We start from the raw sequence: 23,993 nt of genomic DNA, 5'->3' as shown, positions 1-23,993 counted from the left end.
AGTGACGTCCGGATTTTCTAACGGCCCCGGAAAACTTGCATTCAAATCCAAATTTCTACAGATACAAATACTTCCAAACTTAATTAATTACTAGCGGCCCGTTCCGGCTTCGCTCGGGTAAAAGCGAAATACATTATACCTTCCACAGGAATCACAAATAATTTATTCAGAATTTAGACCTTCTCAGGCACTTTTTCACGTATTTTTTTTATATTATATGTAATTTCTCACAAGCTACAAACTACAGACAGACAGACACAGTAGAAGACTTCGTTTTATATTGAGTAAGGATGATAATAGGTATACTGGCAACCTGGCGACATTTTATACCCTCGGGTATAAAATGAAATAAACTGTTATTTAGACGATTTATATAGAACAATAAAAATTATAAAATGAAAATTATTAATTATTATTATTAGGTAATTAGTCTAAATTAAATTTGATAAGAAAAGTGGTGTTGTGTTATGTAACAAATAATGATCAATATAAATCACATTAGCGATTCATGTTAGAGGAATTTAGAGAGAAAAAATAACACAAGGTCCAATTTGATAACAAGGCTGATGGAAGAACGCAGTTTGGAAACTTATATTTATATAATTTTTTTTTTATTTCAAATTCCATTTAATTTATTCAAAAAACAAACACAAAACATTTATAAAAAATAAAACTAGGTAATAAAAATAAAAATAAAAACTTTATATTGTGCTCGCAATTTGAAAAGGAACCAGCTCAGCATATGTTGTTTACCCCGCGCGAGGTAAGCAACGCTGGTCATCCGCTGGGAGCCACGAGTAAAAACGCACGGACAGTTGCAACCTTATAAACTATAATGCGCATAACTAATACTAAATCGTCCTATATTTCTTGATTATTCATATTATCGTAAAGTTTTAAATTGTTATAATAGTTGTTATAAGTCTAGTAAGAAAAAAATGCAGTGTAGGTAATATGAATGACAAAAATGTGTTGTGTTCACTACATTGCCTAAATTTTATCTATAAGCAAAATATTTAACTCTAGTTAGTATACTTTTGAGGTAGACTCAATACCGAACTGAGAAAATTCCAATACCAAGAATACCAATACTCAATACCAAGAACTGATGATGTAAATCAATGTGAAAAAACGCTCTTTTACATCTTATTCTAATGCTGCATTCTGGAGCGATATAATCACAGTAATACCCCATTTTCCATTTGAAATGAGACACGGAAATGACGAATATCTTATAACGTATAACGTTATGCAATAATTTTCTATCCATATTGTATTACAACGTTAGTACAGTCGCACCCGGAATTGTTACGACTTTTCTCAAATAAATTACGCAAATAAAAAAGCCAGCGGAATACTAATGAATCAATTTATTGGTTATGCGTTCACCTTTGAAATAGCCGATGTTACTTGTGAAAGGATCGCGGGTTCAAATGTTGGTAATAAAACTCCACTCGTGTTAATGTGATTTTGTGTACAATCAGCATTTATATCTGTTCAAATTCAATGTAAACTCGCCGTATCTCGCGTCGATGGGCGAAAATGACAGAGCCAACGTAGCAAATATGACCTGGGGCCCGATTCTCGCTCAATCGAAGTTCACTTCGTCAATTTTCCCCAAATTTTCGATCGTTTTATGCAAATTTACAAACGAAAAACTTCGATCGATCGATGCGTTCGCTCGATCTTTTTAACGTTGATTTTTTGTTAATGCAGAAACACTAGCAGAACCTTCAGAAAAATATGAAGAAAACTGATGAAGTGAATTTCGATTGCGTAAGAATCGGGCCCCTGGCCCTTAAATACAGTCGATCTATCTTCGGTATTTTCTAAATATGAAGTACTTAATGACATTTTGGCTAATTTGAAGATTTACCCTGAGGCAGGTAAATCATAAGCCTGAGTTTACATTCATGTACAAAAATGTACTCTATGAAGTTTAACGTCAACCTACCTTCACCAATTTTTCGAATTATATTTTTTGTTAGTCTTATTTGGTCCATCCTAGCAAAAAAAATACAACAGTTTGTTTGTTTGTTTGTTTTTTTTTTTATTTAGTCTGTTGTACATATGTTGTATTTTTTAACGGTAAAAATATGGTTAAACGAATTATGTGTAATTCATAAAAATAAATATAATTTTCATTTTCTCCATCAACCTTCCTTTATCTAACCAGAAAACTAGAAATCTTCTATGTTCTATGTTGTCATTAGTGCGAAGCATAGATAAAAGTAATAGACAAAACCTATAATGTGCTAGCGATTCTTCTTCCCGCGTAGATTTCAAAACTCAGTCAAATGACGGTCCACTGATAAGCGATGGTTTGGTAGGATATCTTAGGGATACTATAGGGATTTCAATTCTACGAATAAACCGATATATCTATGCTGGTAAATTAAATTAACCTCAAAATGTGCATAAATACGCTATAAATGTAAAATATATTAAATATAAATTATTCACGGCTCTTACGGGTGTTATAATTAAATAGTATATAATGAGGTGTATATACGATTTATCGTTACCCTCCATAGTAATTTAAGAATACCACCTGAAATAACTCAAGGTACATTCAGTCTGAAAAATATTATGTTAATTACATATATTTTTATTAACATTATATTTATTTGAAAGTATACAATTATTATGTCCTTTCTTTTTAAATTTTTATTTTTAAAACACTTTAAGTGTTTAATTTGGCCAGTCTTGGCACTTTTAAAATTGCCATGATTAGAACTTGAATCACAAATTTATTAAAATAGAGAAATGATAAAAGAAACAAACACTTGTACTTACACTAAATTTACTGTTGTTAATTTTACTCAGTTTGTATTAAGGCCCTGTCTAGTGTGGCATAATGTCAAGTTTTTATATTTCATTAAAAAATAAAAGTTATTGATAAAAATTGTGGTAACCTACATTAAGTTGTTACACTGAATATATAAGTTAAAATGTGCTTTCAGCATTAAGTTCCACCTTTTGTATTATTCCAAATTTTATATTGTAAATAAGAAATTAAAATGATAATGTGTTTTGTAACCGACTGTACCACGTGTTGACGTGGTGGTTCGTTCACAAACACACAATATATACAATAATTTCATTATACACTCAGGTGGTGGGTTGACGTCTGTGTATTGTCATGATTATTTCTTTGTTCAACGTCTCTCAATTGTATGAATTGTAGATTGGCATGTTGTTTTTTAATGTGAAGAAAATTGCGCAAACCAACAGCGCAAAGAAAATTTAAACAAGATGAAAATATAATTCAAATATACTTCTGTTAAAAATGTGACATTTTTTTTTAAAAAAAAGCTACGCGTAAATATAACTCAAATTTACCATAAATATTATAACAACTCCATTGCCGCTCGTTATCTAAGAATTAGTTAAATTAATGTTGCAAGTACCTTGCGAGGAAAAATAAGGGATCTTATCACAACATGTGTGTTCGTCTTATCTGAGTTTGTCAATATGATTGTGCACTACCAAAATTACTTTTATAAAATACTACCTATTACCCGCGATTTATTTGATTTAGCGGTTTCCCACGGGAGCAGTTATTTTTCCGGGATGAAAAGTGCATGTATGCAAAAAAGAAGATTGGTGGAGTATATAGAACGTAGAGTTAACAAACTTACCTTCGCATTTATGATATTACAATAGCGAATTAAAATTATACTCTACATATAATCAATAAAGAATTAAAATGTACAATGTAAAAATCGTTAAAAGCATTCGCATTTGTTGATAAAGGTGTTGATTGGCTAATAATAGAGGCAATTTATTAAATTATATTCGAATACGAAAATCTGTGTAAATACAGCATATATCATGGAACATGTAAACATAGCATTGTCAACAGAAACTGAAGACGCGTATTCTGTATTTGAAATTAAAAAAAAATAAATTAAAAATGGATTTTGTTTTTTTTTTAAGGAATTACTGGCAATAACGGTTTAGGCTTAGGCGTTAAATCTGAAATGCCATAAATCACAATCATATATTTCACTTGTGGAACGATAAAGTGTGAATAAAATATAAATGAATCGATATAGTGACAGAGTCAAGGTCCGGATACAAAAGGGCGAAAATACAGCTGTTTATATACCTATTAGAAGGGCTACGTGAATGGAAGTTCCATGTCGTTTTGTTTTGTCCTTTCAAAACTAATAAACCCTAATATATTTTTCCTGAGTCACTAGGATTACGATTTCAATGCACTACGCCCGCTCATTCGGAACGACGTCATCCCAAAATTTTCATATCGCTCGTAGTCTTGACTGATAAATTTATACTATTATTAAAAAGAGGTACGCGTTAGTGAGTTTGTATGTTTGAGCCGTGTAATCTCCGAAACTACCGAACCGATTTCAATAATTCTTTCACCATTAGTAAGGTACATTGTCCAAGATTGATATAGGCTATATTTTATCTCAAAATTCCCACGGGAGCGAAGCCCCGGGCAACATCTAGTCTAAAATAAAGGAGCAATCTTTCGTAGCACTTTGGTGTAAAAACATATGAATTGTAAAACCCACTTTTAAATGTTGTTGTTTTAAAACAAACTTAGCTTAGATCTACTTAAAAAGAGCCACAGGAACGCAAGGTCGCCGCAGCCGTTTTGGTAATTACAGAATGTGTATTTCGAAAACTGGCAACAACAGGCGCACAGAGCGTGACCATCGCGATACGCGCATGATTTAACTCCTCATTAATAAATATTACCATAAATATTTTACCACAATTAAAGTACGTACAGACGGAATATTCCGTGCGTCATCTATACTATTATTATATATAGGTAAGAGTTTGTATGTTTGAGGCACGGTAGTCTCTGAGATTACCTAATCTCAGAGACTACCGAAACGATTTGAAAAATTCTTTGACCATTAGAATGGTACATTATCCAAGATTGCTATAGGAGCAGATTGCTAAAGGTACATTATGCAAGATTGCATTATCCAAAAGGCTATATTTAATTTCAAAATTCCCACGGAAGCGAAGCCCCGGACAACATCTAGTTTCATAAAATCTTGGGAATAAGTTTAGTTGTATAAAATCGGACATAAATTTATTAATTTGTTATTCGCGTGAATAGTTTAATTTTGAACTTATTTGAATACCTAGCACTACTACTTAATACCAAAAACACAGAATGTTTTCAAAAACAACGGAATAAATTTTAACTTTTCACATTTTCTTTTGAATAAGCAATAATAGACTTGTAAACTTTACCATTCCTATTCTCTCTTTCTTTCTTTTATGGGGGATCGGGTGAGAATATAAAATATTCAAAACTATACCTATATACCGGTATATACCGGTGTATACCTATCAGGATGTCAGTATAACAGAAGGTAAAGTAATTCATTTATTTTGAATTACTTTACCTCAAATTATCTACAAGAATCAGTTCGTCCAAATAAAACTCATTGAACGATGCCACTTCTGTATTGCTCAATATTTTTTTTTAGACAATGCGATTTCGTTTTCGTATATATAACGATAATGACCAAGAAATGCAAAAAGCGTGACGTCTCTTGTTCAATGTTAAGGCGGGTTTCATTCAGCCGATGTTGTAAAAAAAATGGTTGCCTGTAAAGTCGGTTTTACGGGCGAAGATTTTACGTGACAACGTCTTTTTACGCGCGCGGCAGACCGATCATAGTTGAGTGGGAGAGAGACGCAAGGCATTCGGCGGGCCTCTCTCTCGTTCGGTGACTCATCGTAACGTTACCGGGCGTTACACTTTTTCATAAGTGACTCCCAGCCGCAACCTAATTTAAGACGTTGTCACGTCAAAATGGAAGGGCAAAAACGCGCAGATCATTCATTCAGTTACAATAGCTAACTGGATTATTCATGATTACTGGTTATTTATGATGTTCCAGCTGGACCAGGCTGAAGGCGCAAACCCAAACAATACTCCTAGCCCTGATGTTATCACAGAGGTTACGCTTGCCAATGGCCCGACTTCTAGGGATGCTAGACCGTGCAAAGCGGAGAAAGGTAAGTAGGACAGCGGACAGCTGTGCACCGACGCCTTGTGGCTGAGGAAACAACCAGGAAAATATTGATATGGATGAAAGAGAGAGAACTGTGAGGTATTAGCATGATTTTGCGAGTACGTCTAAGTAAAAAAGAGAGTTTATTTACTAAATAAATGACGTTGAAATAAATGCAATTATAGTATCATAAACATTGAATTTAGGACCTTTTCTTTCTGGAATCTGCACAAATGCACAAGCGAGAGTATATATAGCCTAAGTTGGTAACATTTTTTTTCATAAAAGGATAGCATTGTTAATAATATTGTAAGTACATTTTTGCTAATTCTACAGGAGCTAAATCTTTCAACCCATAAATAGACATTTAAAAATGAATTACAGAAATAAAAATACTCAAAAATCCCGTAAGCCGGATATCGAAATAATTAAAAAAAATATAGACAGACATAATTCAAATCATGCAGAGACAAAGGAAAAAGGTTGTGACGAAACCAAACTCGATTCGAGCAATAGTACTTTCGATTTCAACATCGATTCATTAGTATACACTTTGATCTTGTCTTGAATAATAATGAGGACCGTCATTCATTACAGATGTAATAAAAACTTATTAAGATATTTCAATGAATTAATGAACGCGCTTTTGGAGAATTTCGGAATAAAATGATTGAAGCCTATCTGCAGTACGCGGAGAGAAGAATATAAAGAATATAATAGAATTCTTCTATTATTATTTACTAGCGGCCCGTCCCGGCTTGCAACCCACATCTAGACTGGAATACTTTCGATTTCGTGAGGTCAGTAATTAGCATGGCCTCGGATACGTGAGCGCTATGCGTAATACGAAACGGAACTGGCATATGGGATAGGTGCATTTTTGAACATAGAACGAGGGAATTTGGCTTTGCACTTTCTTTTTATTTGCAATCGATTGAAGACGTTCGTCTATTGTTTCGGCCAGTATTAAATCCGCTCATAGTTTTTGATTTCAGATATTTTTGCATTAATCGAGTCTTAGGTGATACGTGTTTGTTCAACCGCACATAAATTGCGATTTTAATAAACATTTTAAAACTTATATAAATGCTTTATCTCCTTTAAACATTTCATCTAAAAGATCATTATCTAAGATCAATCTGGTTTTGACGTACCTATAACATAAAAGTTACAAAATCACGTGTAATTAATATAATATATTAAATAAACATTTTAAAACTGGTCACTCAGTGATAAAATAAAGGATATGTCTCAAAGTAATAATAATTAATCACGTCTTATGATTTCAACATCAATTTATATTAATTACTAATAGATTAGGATGCCTGCCTATTTTAAATAGGTTAAAATTAAATATGACTTAAGGAGACATTGAGATAGAATAGAAATTATTTACGAATCAGCGACGACGTAAAACTTGAAAATCCTGTTATTTTAACGATTCGACCAGAAATTTATAGTAATAAATCAAACGAGTTTAAAAAAAAAAAATCAGCGCTGATGTTAATTTGCAATTTACGAAGCGAACTAGTTTCTTTTGTTTTTAATCGAAATGTCGGTAGGTCTATAATGACCGGTTGCTATCGCTCAGTCAACAATCTAAGGTCATTTCGTTGTGAGAACATTTTATCCTTCTTTGTTTGAATGAGACTAGATTTTTTACCGCCTATGTAGCTATGTAGCCATCAAAAAAATATAAAACCGTCGTTTTAAAAAGTATGACAACTTAACGAGACAAATTTAAAGTCCAACTTTACAAACTGTCAAAAATAATCTGTACAAAATAAATTGTTATAAAATACCGAAATGTAATTTGTGTCTGTCTCTTCGAGCGTCGAGCGTTACTTTATACTGAAAAAAAAGGGAACAAAGCGAAATTATCAGCCAGTGCTATCAGTAAAAAGTAGGCATAAATAAAAATTACAATTTAAAATTCGAATTCGGTTTTCGACTTCCTTTGTTTTCATTCGCGCGCTGGAGTCACTAACCGCCAAATTCACTCGAATGTAATTTTTTTAAACTTTGCTCGTGTCATGGCCAAACCGATTTTAGATGTCGGTTTTGATTTAACCGATTGTGCAAAAGTTTACATAATTCGAGTTAGCCTTTCCTTGATGTTTTAACACTGATAATAATTGTGATTTTGAAAACTTTACCACTGTATGTTCTTTTAAAAATGAAACACAAACAAACATACAAAAAAATGTCTGATTGTCAATATAAATTTGATGAGCTATAAAATTAAAAGGCAATTAAATAATAATGTCTTATTTGTGTTTAGACGGACGTTTTTTAATTGACATCGATTAACATTTTGATACGTCTTCCCATATATTTATGTTTGACTAGAATATAATTATTAATTCAAGAACAAGAATAGAAGACATTCCTGAACAGGCTAAGTTCGCTGTTGTGCTGTAGATACATACCTATATAAGCTTAATTTCTGTATGACTGAATTCAAAATAAACAAAAATCTAAAGCCAATATATATATATATCTCCACACTTATGTATTGGAATTATTAGGGCGTTTTTCTTAAATAATTTCTGACAGCAACAAAATTACATTTATGAAAATTGGGTTTAAAAAGATTACGATTCATTTTAACAGAGTTAGGTTCACGAATACGGTAATCAAGGTCGATAACTATAGATGGATGATGATTTTCCAGCTCCAGCTCTATATATATATATATATATATATATATATATATATATATATATATATATATATATATATATATATATATATATATATATATATATATATATATATATGCGAATGTTTGGATGTACGAGTAGGTGACTATGTTTGTCTCAATTGAGAAATCTACTAGATAGGTTTCTATAAAAGGTACACAATTTCATTTAATTTTATTTTCAAATAATTTATTTTACCAGCGTATGTTATAACCAGGAATATAACCTAAAATACTTCTTCTTCATAGTCGTATTCCTCATGGCTGAGGGTCGTGGTTATTACGTGGAATGAAACACACACAACAACTTTCTTAGCATTATTAATGGAGTGGTTTGCCATTGCCTTCTCCATTTCACATACAAGTTAATAAGAATCAACCAGTGTGCAGGTAACCTCACGATGTTTTCCTTCACCGGAAGCAAGTGGTGGACGATGAAAACTACTATACATGAGTCAGATTGCTATACAAACTATTGTGGCACGAGTTGGATTCGAACCTGGGACCTTTCGATCCACAGGCGGGGGTCTTAACCATTACACCACCATCGCTTCAACTAATATTCATTTCGAAATTATTACGAGAACAGAAGGCCCCGGGAGAATCTAATAATTATTTTAGTATAATATATATATTTTTTGCTTATATAAAAATATATAATTAATTAAATAACAATTGGTGCCAGTGTCCTCTCTTGGGAATGCTAGGACGCGTTTAGTATGTATGCAGTGTCCGTAAGTTATTCTACGAATTTTCCTTATAAGGCGCCCCTTGATCTACTCTTACGAAGGACGGTGTAGGAATACAAGGTGAGAATAGTTTTGGAGAATATTAATTAGATTAGTTTCCATGATCTCGTACCATGTAAAAGTTTTTGACTGCGTGTCAGTCAAAATACAACAAAACCGCGGGAAATAAGTCTGCATAATAAAAACTACCTGTGTCAGCTATTACAAAACTATTTTAGAATATGTATAATAAAAAAAAATACAAAAGATATTTTAAAACGCAAATTGTGTAAAAAAAAATTGCGTTTGCGCTTGAGCAGAAGTAATGTGACTACGCGGCGTCCTACATGAGCGACGGAGGTCTGCACCTCGCGATATACTATACAGCCTTCATTTGAGCACAAAGTCTACTGATACATACTTACTATTTGTAATGCGGCGTGGCGTTTCGTTATAGTGATCATAGTATTCTGTCAATAAACGAGATCAATTTTTTTATCTATATTTCGAATAAAATGGTTAAATAGAAAAAAAAAAAAAACAATTTAATAGAACAGTCCGTAAGGAACTGTATATACTCCTAGTGATATAGTCGATTAATTCCTTACGTAAACTGTACATGTCGCGGAATTTCTATAAATAAAACAATTTACGTGACATAAATGTAACTTTTTATCAGCTTTTATTCTAGGCCGAAGATTAACTAGACATTTCAGAAACACGTGCCACTTTTATTACGATGCCAACCATCTATCTATACTATTATTATAAAGAGGTAAGCGTTTGTGAGTTTGTATGTTTGAGGCGGGTAATCTCCAAAACTACCGAATCGATTTCAAAAATTCTTTCAGCATTAGAAAGGTGAATTATTCAAGATTGCTATATCTCAAAATTCCTACGCGAGTGAAGCCCCGGGCAACATCTAGTGTTAAATAAATTAGGTGATAGCGACTATTCTATGTTAGACTATCAAGGTCATTTTTCCTTATGTATGTCATAAAGGTGCGATGAATTCTATATATAAAATTCACGTGATACGATGTTTGTCCAATGTCTGTTAGCCGATCACGCCCATATCACATTTTTTTTGGACATAGCTTAAGGAAATTTTTTGACGAAAATCTTTATACGCGCAAATATATATAAAATCTGTATACTTAATGTAAAAAAAAATACATTTAACGAAGATTATCCTACACAAATAGGTCCTGGTTAATATTGTGACGATTTAATACAAAACTAACAAAAGGACGAGCTTTTAATACAAAACTAGGTATTCCATGTTATTATACCTATATTACTAGTAATTTATTATTTCGACGCCATTTTTTTTGAGTTGCTGGAAGGTTACAATAGCTCCTGTAAATCGAATACTCACTATACTCAGTCAACTAGTATTATGACATCTTTCGCAGACGAGTGAAAGTACCAATTTTGGCCTTGAGGCAATGTTGCTCGGCTTCGAATCCCGTCTCTGAATATTTTATTGTTTTATTTTTTTTTCCGTGATATTGACAGAATTAGGGTGTCCGGAGTTGTGTGTGTGTGTGTTGTGGGAATAAGAAATCGACACAGAATTTCTTGAGAATGTTATGAAGACCATTTTTTCATAAAAAATATACTCTTATGATTTTTGTTAGTGTTACTTAAGATATGTTATCGGTCATATAATAACAGACAATTTAAAATTAAACAAGATCAAAATTAAAACAACACATAAATTACAAATAAAAAACCTCCTCAAACGCGCCGCACCGAGGCAACGTGCCCAGAATGCTGGCAGCATTTCCTCTCTGTACTGCCAGACTTATATGCTGAGCAAAGAAAATGCCTGATCTCGGATCAACCAGTTGTCTCGATGAGACGCGTTAAAATCTCTTGAGATATGTAAAATTTTAACTTAAGTTATTAGTGGAAATATTATTTTTAAACATCATTGGCGAAAATGAGAACGATTTATATGTACAGCACACAATACAATACAATTTTTGATTAAAAAAAAACAAAACCATAACGATAATTAACATTTTCGTCCAGATGTTGGCATTGTAATCAGTATTTATAGGCACTATATGAATTGTAATTTTGCCCTTTCAAGATCTGATGTATGAATTTGAATACAAAAGGTCGACTGATTTAAAAACGGAAGGGTTTGTAATAAAACGCTTTTAGCAGATTTTTTTGGAAAGGGTAATTTTGTTACTTTGTTTTTGTACAATGGTTGTTTAACCGAAATCGAAAAACAATACTACGGCCTTTCTAAACATAAGAACTTGCTATAAATAACCAAATATTGCCATTTCATTATTCGGTCATAATCCCGTATTTATACATTTCAAATTCTATTTATTGCATGGAGATATTCGCCTCTGGATTTCGAATCGTATACATGAAATGTTATTTACATTGAAACTATATATGTACAAGTATTTGGCAGAATATAAACAGACATGATTGAGTAAGTACATACAGTTTAAAATGTTGATAACATCACGTTTGAAGCCAACGTGCTTTTGGCGAAAGGTCATGGCGTTTTAGCATTGACACTGATAATCATGTCATAACAACCATTAAAATGCTATGGACTTTTAAATCATTCTATAAATATGAGAAGAAAAACATATTTTATAATTATTCCTATGGTGTCACGGTGTCATCTCGTGATGAAAGATAAATAACATAAAAAAAAAAAAAAACATTTTTTCACTACGGCTGAGGGTCGTGGTAATTACGTGAACACACACCAACTTTTACAAACTCATGTGACACGAGTAGTATTCGAACCTGGGACATTTCGATCCGAATACGAACAACGTGAATTCAATGGTGTTTACCGCTGAGCTGTCTACTCATATCTTTAGTTGACGAAATTTTAAATGGGGTTATTCGTTATTTCTTTTCACCCTCATTTAACTACCCTAAAAGTCATATTAAAAAAAGATCCTGAAACACGGGTTTCATTATTTTTGTTGCACAGCATTTGTGCCAAGAGATCAATAAAAAATTTCGTTATTTTTCATACAAACTTTACCCCCTTAGGGGTCGAATTTTGAAAATTCCTGAGCACTACGTAATAGCCCAAATTTCGCGTTTATAGCTTCTATAATTTAGGCTGGGCGTTGATTAGTAACAAACGCTTGTTCTTTTATATATATAGATTACACCAGGAAAAGTCTAACAGCGTGTGTCAGTGAATCAGTGATCATTATATTGTTCTAGCTGCGCCCCGGGACTTCGCTCCCGAATCTCGGATAACAAGCTTGTGATCCACCTGATGGGAAGTGGTCACCGCAGCCTGTAGACGCCTGCAACACCAGGGGTGTCACACGAGCGTTGCCGGCTCTGAATAACACACCCTTTTCGAAGGACTACATCTACGTATGAGTATTGGAGCCATCCTAAAAAAATATACAAAAATAGACGACATCTTTCGACACAGCCTCACTTATCCAACTTTACAAGGCAGGGTGCGGTGGTCGTGATTGTGGTATCCTTCACAAGTGTGGCACATCTGAGTGCAGTATATACACGGATGCTCTGTATTTAGGACGCACGATGCGTTTTGTAACCTCCAATGTCAGGTAACAACCTCGCCGCTCGATTTACTTATAGGCTTTTGATCTGATTAAATTTACTTTATGTTTAACTACTAGACTCGATCATTTAATTTTGTCATAGCTATAGTCGTAGACTATACGCATTTCCAACGTTTTTATAATTACATTCAAATGAAGCCTGTAGCTTTTTTCCTTTTCTATATATCTGTTTACCCATACTAGATACCTAGGTGTTCTTATGAGAATTAAAGCAGATGTCCACCCGATGTAAATAATTCTTTTATTATGTAGCAAATGCTTGACCACGCGATTGCTATAATTAATCAAAATGTGGAAGTTTTTGGTATAAAAATTGTTGTTAAAATTAAATTAAAATTGCATCTCATTTATATTTTCGTTTTGATATTTTAGTAGCAGTGGTGGTTGTATTGGTTTAGATGGTCTGTGAACCGAAAGGTCCCAGGTTCGAATCCTACTCGTGCCACATGAAAAGTATACCAATCTGACTCATGTAATAATATAGTAGCTTTTATCGGCCACTACTTGCTTCCGGTGAAGGAAAACATCGTGAGGAAATCTGCACTTTGGTTGATTTATCAACTTGCGTTTGAATTGGAGAAGGCAATGGCAACACTCCATCGTTGTGTGTGTTTCATTCCACATAATGACCACGACCCTCAGCCATAAGGATACGACTATTAAAAGTGAGATAGATATTTTTTTGATTAAAAATAAATAGTTTTCGAAACAATACTTAAGAGCACGCAAACAATGTAGCATTGAATATAACTACTCTTTGTTCCTAAATTGAGTAATTATTTCAAGATAATTTTACGCGCATGCGCACAAGAAAATCAGTTATGTTATGATCGCCGAAATGGATACTGTTCAAGGTTGGAAACGTAAAAATAAAACTATGGATATCAATAGTTTTAAACAATATCCTGCAACTAATTGTTATTGTCCATCTGAATAAGTGCTTAGTGGACACACTGAGTTGAGTGTAGTGATTTTGTTTTTAAATTTAGAAAACAAACAGTTACATAGAATATTGGTTTTTGTAATAACAAAAACCATTTAAGTTTCCAGTTTTGTTATTTTTAATAAATATTATAAATATAATGTAGTGTGTGACGAACGAACGAATGTGAAGGTGTGGATGTGAGGATTTTTACAGTCAATCATGTAAAATTTACAAGACTATAATTTGGATGTCATTTTGAATCTACCCATGCAGATTATATTTTTTTTATCTCGCTCGTTAGTAATAAAGTAAAAAGTGTCTTCAAGTATGGAGGGTAGCGTGACAGTGAGTAACCTGATGGTAAGTGGTCACCGCTGCCCAGAAACAATTGCAATAGGAGGAGCACTGTAAACTATGTACATCTAAGATACAATAATCTTTATCGTTATGATTAATTCGGTTGGATGATTTTAGAAGGCGATAAAATTAGATGTAAACAAATTAATTTTTAACTTCACACAATTGTAAAATATTAGTTAGGAAGTTGGTTTTTTGACAGTCGTGTAGAATTTCCGCTTTAGAAATAAAAAAAAAAACGAATTATATCAGTGAATGTCAGCGTATCGATGCGCGAGCGACGATCGGTGCACTGAAGGAAATCGTGAGGCTAGGGTTGTCAATATTATTTATAATTGTGATGGATACATAAATTTTGTTATTGAATTACGCAAAATGTAATAGAATAATTTTATTGTGGTATCCGGATTAACTACACAAGAAATTATGTGACTATTTTTTTTTTCTAATTCTTCCTCGAGTTCTTGTAAATTTTGTCATAATTTATATTGGTAATAAAATTATTGATAATTCTTAGAACCTTCGCGAAGAAGAGGACCGACGGTTTAAAAAGTAAATGTCACAAAATCTGTATCGTGTCTGGGCAGTTTGCAAAGAAACAATTGAAATTGGAAATGAAACGGAGTATAGGACACTTCAAAACTAGGTTACCTTAATACATATTATATACTTAAAACATCGTGAAAAAACTGCTTTGCTATCATCATCAAGCAAAACGATCCAAAATCGAAATATGTACTGGGAGATTCGCCTTTTCACCGATATTGTATATGTAAAAAACTCTTATTTTGAAAAAAAAAGTTTGATAATGATAAATCCTCATGGCCACTGCGTTGGCAACCCTATACTAGGCATCCACGCATGCGCGCCGAGCGTGCTCGCAGCGAAACGAAAACGTCGTCGCGTGCGCGTCGAGGAATTCTCTCGGTTGCCATGCACCGGGTGCACTTAGTCATGGGACGGTAGAATTTGAAAAGAGAATTTATGAAAATGTTTATTTTTTTAATTTCTCGTTTCTAACTATTTCGTGCCAGTTGTATTACTTTGAAAAAGATACTAATATCAGCAGATTTCAATTTATGACTTCATTTTTGAGTTGATTGCTTCGTATGAATTAATTTGACCTTGATAAATGGTTCTATGGTATGCCCTTAGATCTCAAACCTATTACCTTTGGGCCTATACGTCGAATACTAAGACCATTTAGACATAGCAATGAAGATAATACGAATAGTTAAATGAATGTACTACGAATTTAAACTCATACTTTTGCTGTCTCTCTCTCTCTCTCTCTCATCTTTGTGTTCGGGGCTGTGACGTCGCGAAGCCCGGGGCCAGCACAATTATGAAGATTTAGTTGCGATTTTCTAACCAACCGAATGGCTACCGTCAACTCTCTTTGGGAATGCTATTTTTGCCTATGACATGCCTAGGATATGTGTCCCTTAGTCACCTTGAACATCCATAGTGGTTCTATTCTAGGGCGGAACCATATATTTTTAAATAGACTTTTTTAACTTAATGGTCACGGTGTAAAAATAAAAAGAAATGATAACTTTATCGCAGAATGTGCGTCACGATCATGAACGTACGAGTCGAAAAACCAAACAAAATGTAATTATATTGCGTCACGGCTGTGTACAGACCGACGCACAGACCTATGTATTAGTTTTATAGCGTGAATCATTATACGCGGGGTAATATGACGGAATTTTATTATGTAATTTAGAATATTCCACGAAAATTCCATATTTTCAAATTACTATTATATGTAGACTGTTTAACAGGTTAAGTTCACTAGTATGTATGCGACTGCTTGATCCTAGATGTCCCTAAGTAGTCTTAAAATTCAAGTCAGATGCTTTTAGGCGACTTGAATTAAATCTGTGTACAATAACACACTCGAAAAGATGAAGGCTTGACTAAGCTATGTCACGGATAATTGCCCAAAAATACTATATCTGTTATATAGTATTTTTGGAACACATTCTATTTTTATATGTATAATTATATTTATACTTTTTATATAACTAAAATCAACCACTATAGTACTAACGATCATTGGCTTCTATATATCTCTATCTATATATATATACAAGCTATAGTTTCTACAGGCAATATAGATAGACGTTTGGCCACACTCGACACGACATTCAGCAGACATTATGAAATTCTTGATTGCAGGAAAAGTCGAAGCTCGGAGAGGGAACGTAAAGCCACGACGGGCATTCATGGATCAGTTGAAGAAGACAGGAGTCGTGTAGGAGAAGACAGGGACGTAAAATCAATGGCAGAAGATAGATATATATATATATATATATATATAAATGGAGGCAGCTCCACCGACAAGAACATACTTGATGATGCCAGTGTCTTGCAACATACACTATCTTATTCACACACCACTATTAATAGGGGTCTATTCGATAAAACAAGACTCTTTCTCTCACTCATTTCTCTTGCTATTGACCTTGTTCCCAATTTATAAGACTTTCTATAACTTATTTGAGTGCTATACTTATTTTTCTATTTATTTCGTTATTTAACAGGATACAAAACAGATTGCAATCTTTGAATCTACTTAAAATGCTTATTTAAATTGTAATTCTAAAATATGTACGCCTAAATGCTTTAACAGTAGATTGGCAGACTAAAGAACAACATTTTAAAATACACGAAAACAGAAAAAACACATTGGGTTCAAACAATGTGAGGTAGTTCAAAAATTAATTTTAAAGTCAATTTTTGTATTATCACGCTTATTTTTTTTAAATCGTAAGTATAATAATTTATTTCTAAGAAGTTTATCAAAAGATAATTGAATTTATAATGTGCGGATTATTATTCCCGATTACTATTAATACGTGACAGACAGATTAATAGGTGATTTTAATATTTTAATGCTCCAGAAACTAGGCCAGGTTGTTGCAATCAATTTTTAATTTATATATAATTGGCAAATCAATCAAGTTTATAATAATAGTTTTGAGGTATTCATTACTTTATTTTTCCCACAATATACAACTTAATCAATGATATATAGATTGTAAAAATTACGATGTTAGGAGAAACAACTGAAGGGAAATCGACATTAGGAGGTACAAGACTTGGTCTCTGAAGAAATAATTGTATATTTTTTAAGAAATATTTATTAATTAAAATGTAATATTGCGTAATTTAAATAGCTTTTGTAACTTTGTATAAATTTATACCTAATTATGATGTTATCATTTTATAAGTATTCTTTATAACATACGATAGATTGTTTTATTTTATGAGAAAAATTTAAGTGCAATTGTAAAAAAAAAACAGTTGATTGTATTTTTTAACCAAAAAAGACCCAAATGTTGATAAATTCGTGCAATGATTTATCTAGTACCTAAGCGACCCAGCTTCGCTCATAAAAAAAAGAATTTTCAAAGACATGGGACCTAGCCAAATCAATTTTTGCCACCGCAATATTTAACATTCAAATTAATCGTTACTATCGTTTTCGAAATCACAACAGTACAAATATAGCTCGTATTTAACCCGTAATAGATATTTCAGATCATAGTGTAGAAAATTATAAATATTTGCGTCTTAATAAAGAGACAGTCGTTGACAGAAGTCAAGGAATAAATTAATTTCCGTTGCAACTGTGTCACAAACAACTGATAAGGGCACTACTTCCGTCGTCAGTTTTCACCTACGACACGCAAGAACGTGAAATACCAGCGCGTTCACTCACTACATCGTAGTAGTCGCATACTCGCTTTTTGCACTCTTTGGATACCCGCCATGTCAATTATCACATGATTTTTCTTACCTTCATATCGTCGAGCAAATCGCAAGCGGAGATTAAAGACGCGGTGTCCGGAGTCACTTTTATGACGCCCATGTTGAATGATTTTTATTTTATATCACAGTTTTCAGACACTTAGAACCGAATGGTGTTTAGTGTCTTTGTAAGAGTGACGCGTGATTCGGTAAGTTTGAGGAACACTCGCGCGAGACGTGCTCACGCTATAACCGAGCCGCACGGACTGAAGTTGGGGCCTCGATCAGTCGCGGACAGTGAAAGGGCCTGACGTCACACACACGATAACGCCGCGTCTCGCGACTTGTTGCTACACCTGCCGTCCTTGTCTCACCCGCTCACATTCCATATCGCCGTCCCTTTCTAATAACATGATATGTCGGTTGATTAAACGTGCGTTCCACACTATTTTATTAGCATTTGCATAGTATTTTAAGCTACTTTTATCTATGTTGAAAACCGGTCTAAAAGAAGAGTTAAGAAACACGATTGGAATATCCTGTTTAGTCCAGTAAAATGGGGCATTATATTGTGGGTAGACGCGTGCGTAGAGGGCCTACGACGCGTAGGCGTCGGGGTCCAGCTACGTGCGTAGCTCGTAGCTTTATCTACGTTGCTACGCGACGAGCAAAAAATGTTTTATGTGCCTTTGTTTTCTGTTCACTATTATTTTTCTTTGTATTTAACGTACTTTTTGTTAGAAACGAGAATGCCGAATGAACTTGATATTATTCAAATGCAGTTACGTCATTAATAAAAATTGTAGCAAGTTTCATGCATAATTCAATTAAGTAATAAGTGTTATACCTGCATATCTTAAAGTTTCCATTTAAAATATGTTAAAATACTAGTCTGCTTAATTTTATTACTTATATAGGCTATTGAATCGAACACTAATAGATTTTAGACGTACTTTTTTTCCTACTGAGATCATAATTAGGTTTAAAATTATGTAAAATATACTTGTTATAATGAAGAAAATGCTTTTAACAACCAATATGTTATCGATTTATTTATTTTTTCTTCTCGTCCGTCGACATTCCACATTACTCCGACCGATTGCCGTGTTTAAATAAAATTGTTATTAAAATTACAACCTCTAGTATACCAGAGGACACAGTAATACCTACAGAGACTGAAGAAAATGTAGAAATTCTAGCAAAAGCCAAATCATTTAAATGGTTTAGACATCATAGAGTTAAGAAACTGCGATTCGAAATGTGAAATAAATGAACTGTTGAAACAACTCGTAATAATGGTCCGATTCCTAATAGCGGTGTATAGTTCAGTCGGAGAGCGAAAGGGCTCTTCGCGCCCTTGAACTTATGCATAACTTTTTAACAGGCTTCGCGAGTGATTGATGTGTGTGGTTAAGACGGTGTCAATTATTTTAAATAACCAATGAATAAGTTCGCTGTGTAATATAAATTTATTGAAAGAAATTGTCGATTTGGTAAATTTTTCAGTTCAAAATTTATACGGGGAAATTTACGTATTGTTTCATTGAGTATTTGTAAATAGAACGTTGTAATTTTCTTCTTTAATATAATTACATTATAATTTTTCCCTATAACTTCAAGCTCAGTCTAAGTTAATGGGTATAGTGTTTATATAAATGTTGATTGTATTGCACATGACTGCTGTCTTTTATGAAAGAAAATAATATCTATCACGACACATAAAGTCTAACATATGCTAACGCAACTTAAAAAACTCTTTTTTTCTCCTAAAACTTGTCTCCATAAAATAGTTTTAGTCCCAAATCCGCGTCATTCCAAATCAGGTCCGCGCCGACGACCCGGAACGTCAACCCAAGGTCGAAAGACATTGTGACCTTCGCAGGAGGTGCCGCCATTGATTTGGTTAGATCTAGGTCTACAGACACAGAACTTCTAATAAAACAAAGGATCGTTTGCTGTTTTACTAAAAATAAGTTTTCTCTATTGACCGCTAGACTAAATTTCTGTTTAATGAGTGTCAAGGTCAAAGCAGATATTCTGAAATTAGACCTTTATTTTAAATTTTAAATAAGTAGTATTTCTCAAAATAGTAGGTACTACCACATAGTGACATTTCGAAACGACCACTCTGCTGAGAAGAAATCCCAAAACACAGAGGGACTTTTACGGCGAATCTCAATGTAAATTACTTTCGGAAATTAATCTTAATTTATGCCAAATTATTCGAGGCCAAAGTCAGTTCTTTTTTAGCCATTTTTTTAGACGGAAAGCAGTTTAGTGAGTATTTTCCCTGACCGTCGGTGGTATTGGGAGCCGCAATGGAAATACAATAAAATAACATACACTACCTTCTGAGTATGAGATAAGTTTGGCTCAAGAAAGTTTATGACTACAACAATTTCCCGTACTGACACACACAGGGCAAGTTAAATGACATGTGCAATGGTGACTTTGACATGTCAGCTACTCACTATACATGTGAGTATGCAATGTAGACTGAAACAAGTTTATTTGTTAGACAAATTAAAAAACCCCCGACTTTCAATATTCATTTCGCTAAAACTTTTGAACGGCTGAACCGATTTTGATCAAACATTTCTAAGAACAACCGCATAAAAATTAGCTGTGAAATAATAAAAAAAAAACTGCATCCAAATCGGTTCACCCGTTGATGAGCTACGATGCCACGTATACAGAGAGACAGACAGACAGACGGACGGACGGACCGACAGACAGACATACAGACAGACAGACAGACAGACAGTAGCGGTAAAACTTATAACGAGGGGTGTTATGTTATTTTTGCGTCGGGGGTTAAAAAGTATAGGCTTCATAATTTCTTACGTTTATAAGAACAAGAAAGAGAAACGCGATTGGGCCGGGAATTTGTATGGAAATATTATCTCATTTGATTACGCTAGACCGTCGTCTTCAGTTTTCTTTGTCTATGGTGTACAAGCTACTGACATACGTGTATTTCCGCCCTAAATTCCATAAGTTTGACACCAAGTGTATCAAAGTCTATTAGGTAATATGATGTTTACAATCTCGAAGCGGCGCTCGTGTCAACGCCTCCTAAAAATGTCAAGAGTGTGTCGCAATCTTAAATTATGGTTCGAGATATTAGTTAATCCACTTTATAATGACCGCTAATAAAATCTATTAATAGAAACGAAAGGATTGGATTTTTAAGCTCTATCTATTTCTAGATACACAACACAAACATATTAACAGCGTGCTATTTTATACTTAAAATTTTGTTAAAATAGTTATACTGGAGTGATTCAAACACAGTCAAATTAATAATAGTAATAAAAATCACAGACGAATCTTCAAAATGTTCAACACCCAATAAAACTCATTTTTGATTTTTGAAAAAATAAAACCCTATGTTTGAACCGGAGCCTTTAATTATATGCATACCAAATTTCTTCAAAATCAGTCTAGCGGTTTAGCCGTGAAAGCGGAATAGACAGATAGAACTTCGCATTTATTTTAGTTGGTTGGTTTTATAACATAATTTTGCACGTATGTGGATTGTTAAAATAAGATGCTTTTTATAATTTGTAACACGTGTACGTAACCTGTATTCACAGATAAATAAATTTTTTTTTTATTTTGGAAAGGAACCCCGAATATTAAGAGTATGCATGTCAATATCTATACGCGGCATCTCGCCTTGGCTCGACACTGACATACTTTGTAGCCCGTTCGTATTAGCTACATTCCTTTTCGTCGGTACAGGCGACCACACGTTAATAATGTACACTGCAGGAGTTTCTGTGCTGCGGTAATAGCGGGGAAATTAAAGTGCAATACCACGTATCTAATCTTTCAATAGCGTTGTGCCTACAGTTGCTGAACTTGATGTACATCGCGCTTGAATTATACGAATTTGTCAGTGAATAAAATAGTGGAAAAATACATTAATACGTGGTTTATTTGAAAAAATAAATATATTAGGACAAATCACACAGATCGAGCTAGCCCCAAATTAAGTTCGAGACTTGTGTTATGGGATACTAACTCAACGATACTATATTTTATAACAAATACATATATAGATAAACATCCATGGCCCGGGCGGCCAATCAGAAAAAGATCATTTTCCATCATGACCAGACCAGGATTCCCGGGACCTCACGTTTCAGAGGCAAGCACTTTACCACTGCGCCACCGAGATCGTCATTCTTTATATGAATCTGCACACTGGTTGATTCTTATTAACTCGTGTGTGAAATGGAGAAGGCAATGGCAAACCACTCCATTAATAATGCCAAGAAAGTTGTTATGTGTGTTTCATTCCATGTCCCTATAACGACGCTCAGACATACATACATATACATAAATTTATATTTCAAAAATGGTAAGCCCTTCTGGCATAATAGGGACCAACACTGTTTGAATGAGTTTCTTTCGGCATTTCTTCTCAGCAGTGGTCGTTCCGAAATGCTAGTGGTTTGTAGCTTTGATAAATATCATTTAATTTAGAATATGACGTGAAAAAGTGTCTGTGAAGGCCTAATTTCTGAATAAATGATTTGATTTGACCCTCAGCCATGAGGAATACAACTATGAAGAAGAATATGATAATATAAAATGCTAGGTTAAAACAGTTTTGTCTAAGCGGCGGCGGCGCACACATTAAAGTTAACATCAAATTTGACTGGTGTAAGTGCAATTAAGACTAAGTACATATTGAATCATTTTCACTTACAACTAATAACTGTCATTATGTTGTTAATTTGTATGCACAAATCTGAAACTAAAACATGTTTACGAAAACATCAGATAAAAATATAGGCCAATTATTTTCTAGATAAATAACGTACAATAAGGCACAATTTTAATAGCGCCAGCGTTTTGCCTTGATCCATTTAATATTTTATTATTATTGTACTAAATTAACACTGTCGGTGAAGTAAATTATGGATACGAAATGTTATTATTTTTCAAAGAATTTGCGAGTGAAATAAGTTAAAGATTCCTCCTATTCAAGATTCCTATACAAACATTCGAAACTAGCGTGAGTTTTTTGCGAGAACGTTATCGATTTGACAACATCAAAATTTATATGAAAAATGTACAGCGCCTCTATCGTATAAAAAGGAACTATTAATTATTAAAATAAATTATGAAGTTTTTGATACGATTATTATATTCTACGTGCTCAAAAAATCTCACGCCAACCCCACAGAATAATTCTTAGAAACCTAGTTCATAAACATAAAACTGAAATTAGAAAGAATATCCAGACATAATATATCTATAAATATTTACCTTTCATCAGCACTTGATCACAATCATAATATGTTTCAGTACCTTTTGACTTTATTGTGATATCACTGATAAAAAATTATACATAAATTTATATTTAAAAAATGGTAAGCCCTTCTGGCATAGGTAATAGGGACCTACAGTGTTTGAATGAGTTTTGACGGCATTTCTTCTCAGCGGTGGTCGTTCCGAAATGCTAGTAGTTTATAGCTTTGGTAAACATCATTTAATTTAGAATATGACGTGAAAAAGTGCCTATAAATGATTTGATTTTGATTTTACGTTAACAATTTTATTTCAGTGACCGATCTATTGGACATTAAGGACATTTTCCTGTTACAATTAGATCCGTGCCAATGGAATTGTGCCTTAATGGTCATTCTTCCATATTATTGATGTCGTTTAATCATGCGATGACCAAGGGATGTCGGGTACATTCATAAAGCTCTATAATCGATGGTTCCATAGCCATAGAGTAAGAGGAAAAGGGACCGACCCTTTTCTTGTAGCAATAGCGTATTCAATGGTTTAAAAGAGTTTTCTTGATGAATGGTGACGTATTGGTAAATATTCGTTTTTATGATAATTGAGAAAGCTTCATAAAGAGATCGAAACACCACCAATATATACAGGGTTACTGGT

The 23,993-nt window shown here is 33.5% G+C and overlaps 1 protein-coding gene across 4 annotated transcripts in view; it reads right to left on the bottom strand.

Moving 5' to 3' along the window:
* Positions 1–23,993, bottom strand: part of LOC128671554 (terminal nucleotidyltransferase 5C-like) — a 206,489-nt gene that overhangs the window by 9,663 nt on the left and 172,833 nt on the right. Inside the window, exon 1 of one of the 4 annotated variants that reach the window (XM_053748139.1) lies at positions 18,124–18,360. The exons of the other annotated variants lie outside the window; for them this stretch is intronic. Coding sequence (XP_053604114.1) covers positions 18,124–18,195 — 72 coding nt within the window. The 5' untranslated portion in view covers positions 18,196–18,360. Of the gene's footprint in view, positions 1–18,123; positions 18,361–23,993 lie in introns of those variants that run through there. 4 annotated transcript variants of the gene reach the window in all.

This window comes from Plodia interpunctella, chromosome 7, assembly GCF_027563975.2.
Source record: "Plodia interpunctella isolate USDA-ARS_2022_Savannah chromosome 7, ilPloInte3.2, whole genome shotgun sequence".
Taxonomy (NCBI): Eukaryota; Metazoa; Arthropoda; class Insecta; order Lepidoptera; family Pyralidae; genus Plodia; species Plodia interpunctella.
Note: the sequence above shows the minus strand (reverse complement) of the source record. Positions and strands in the feature narration are given on the sequence as shown.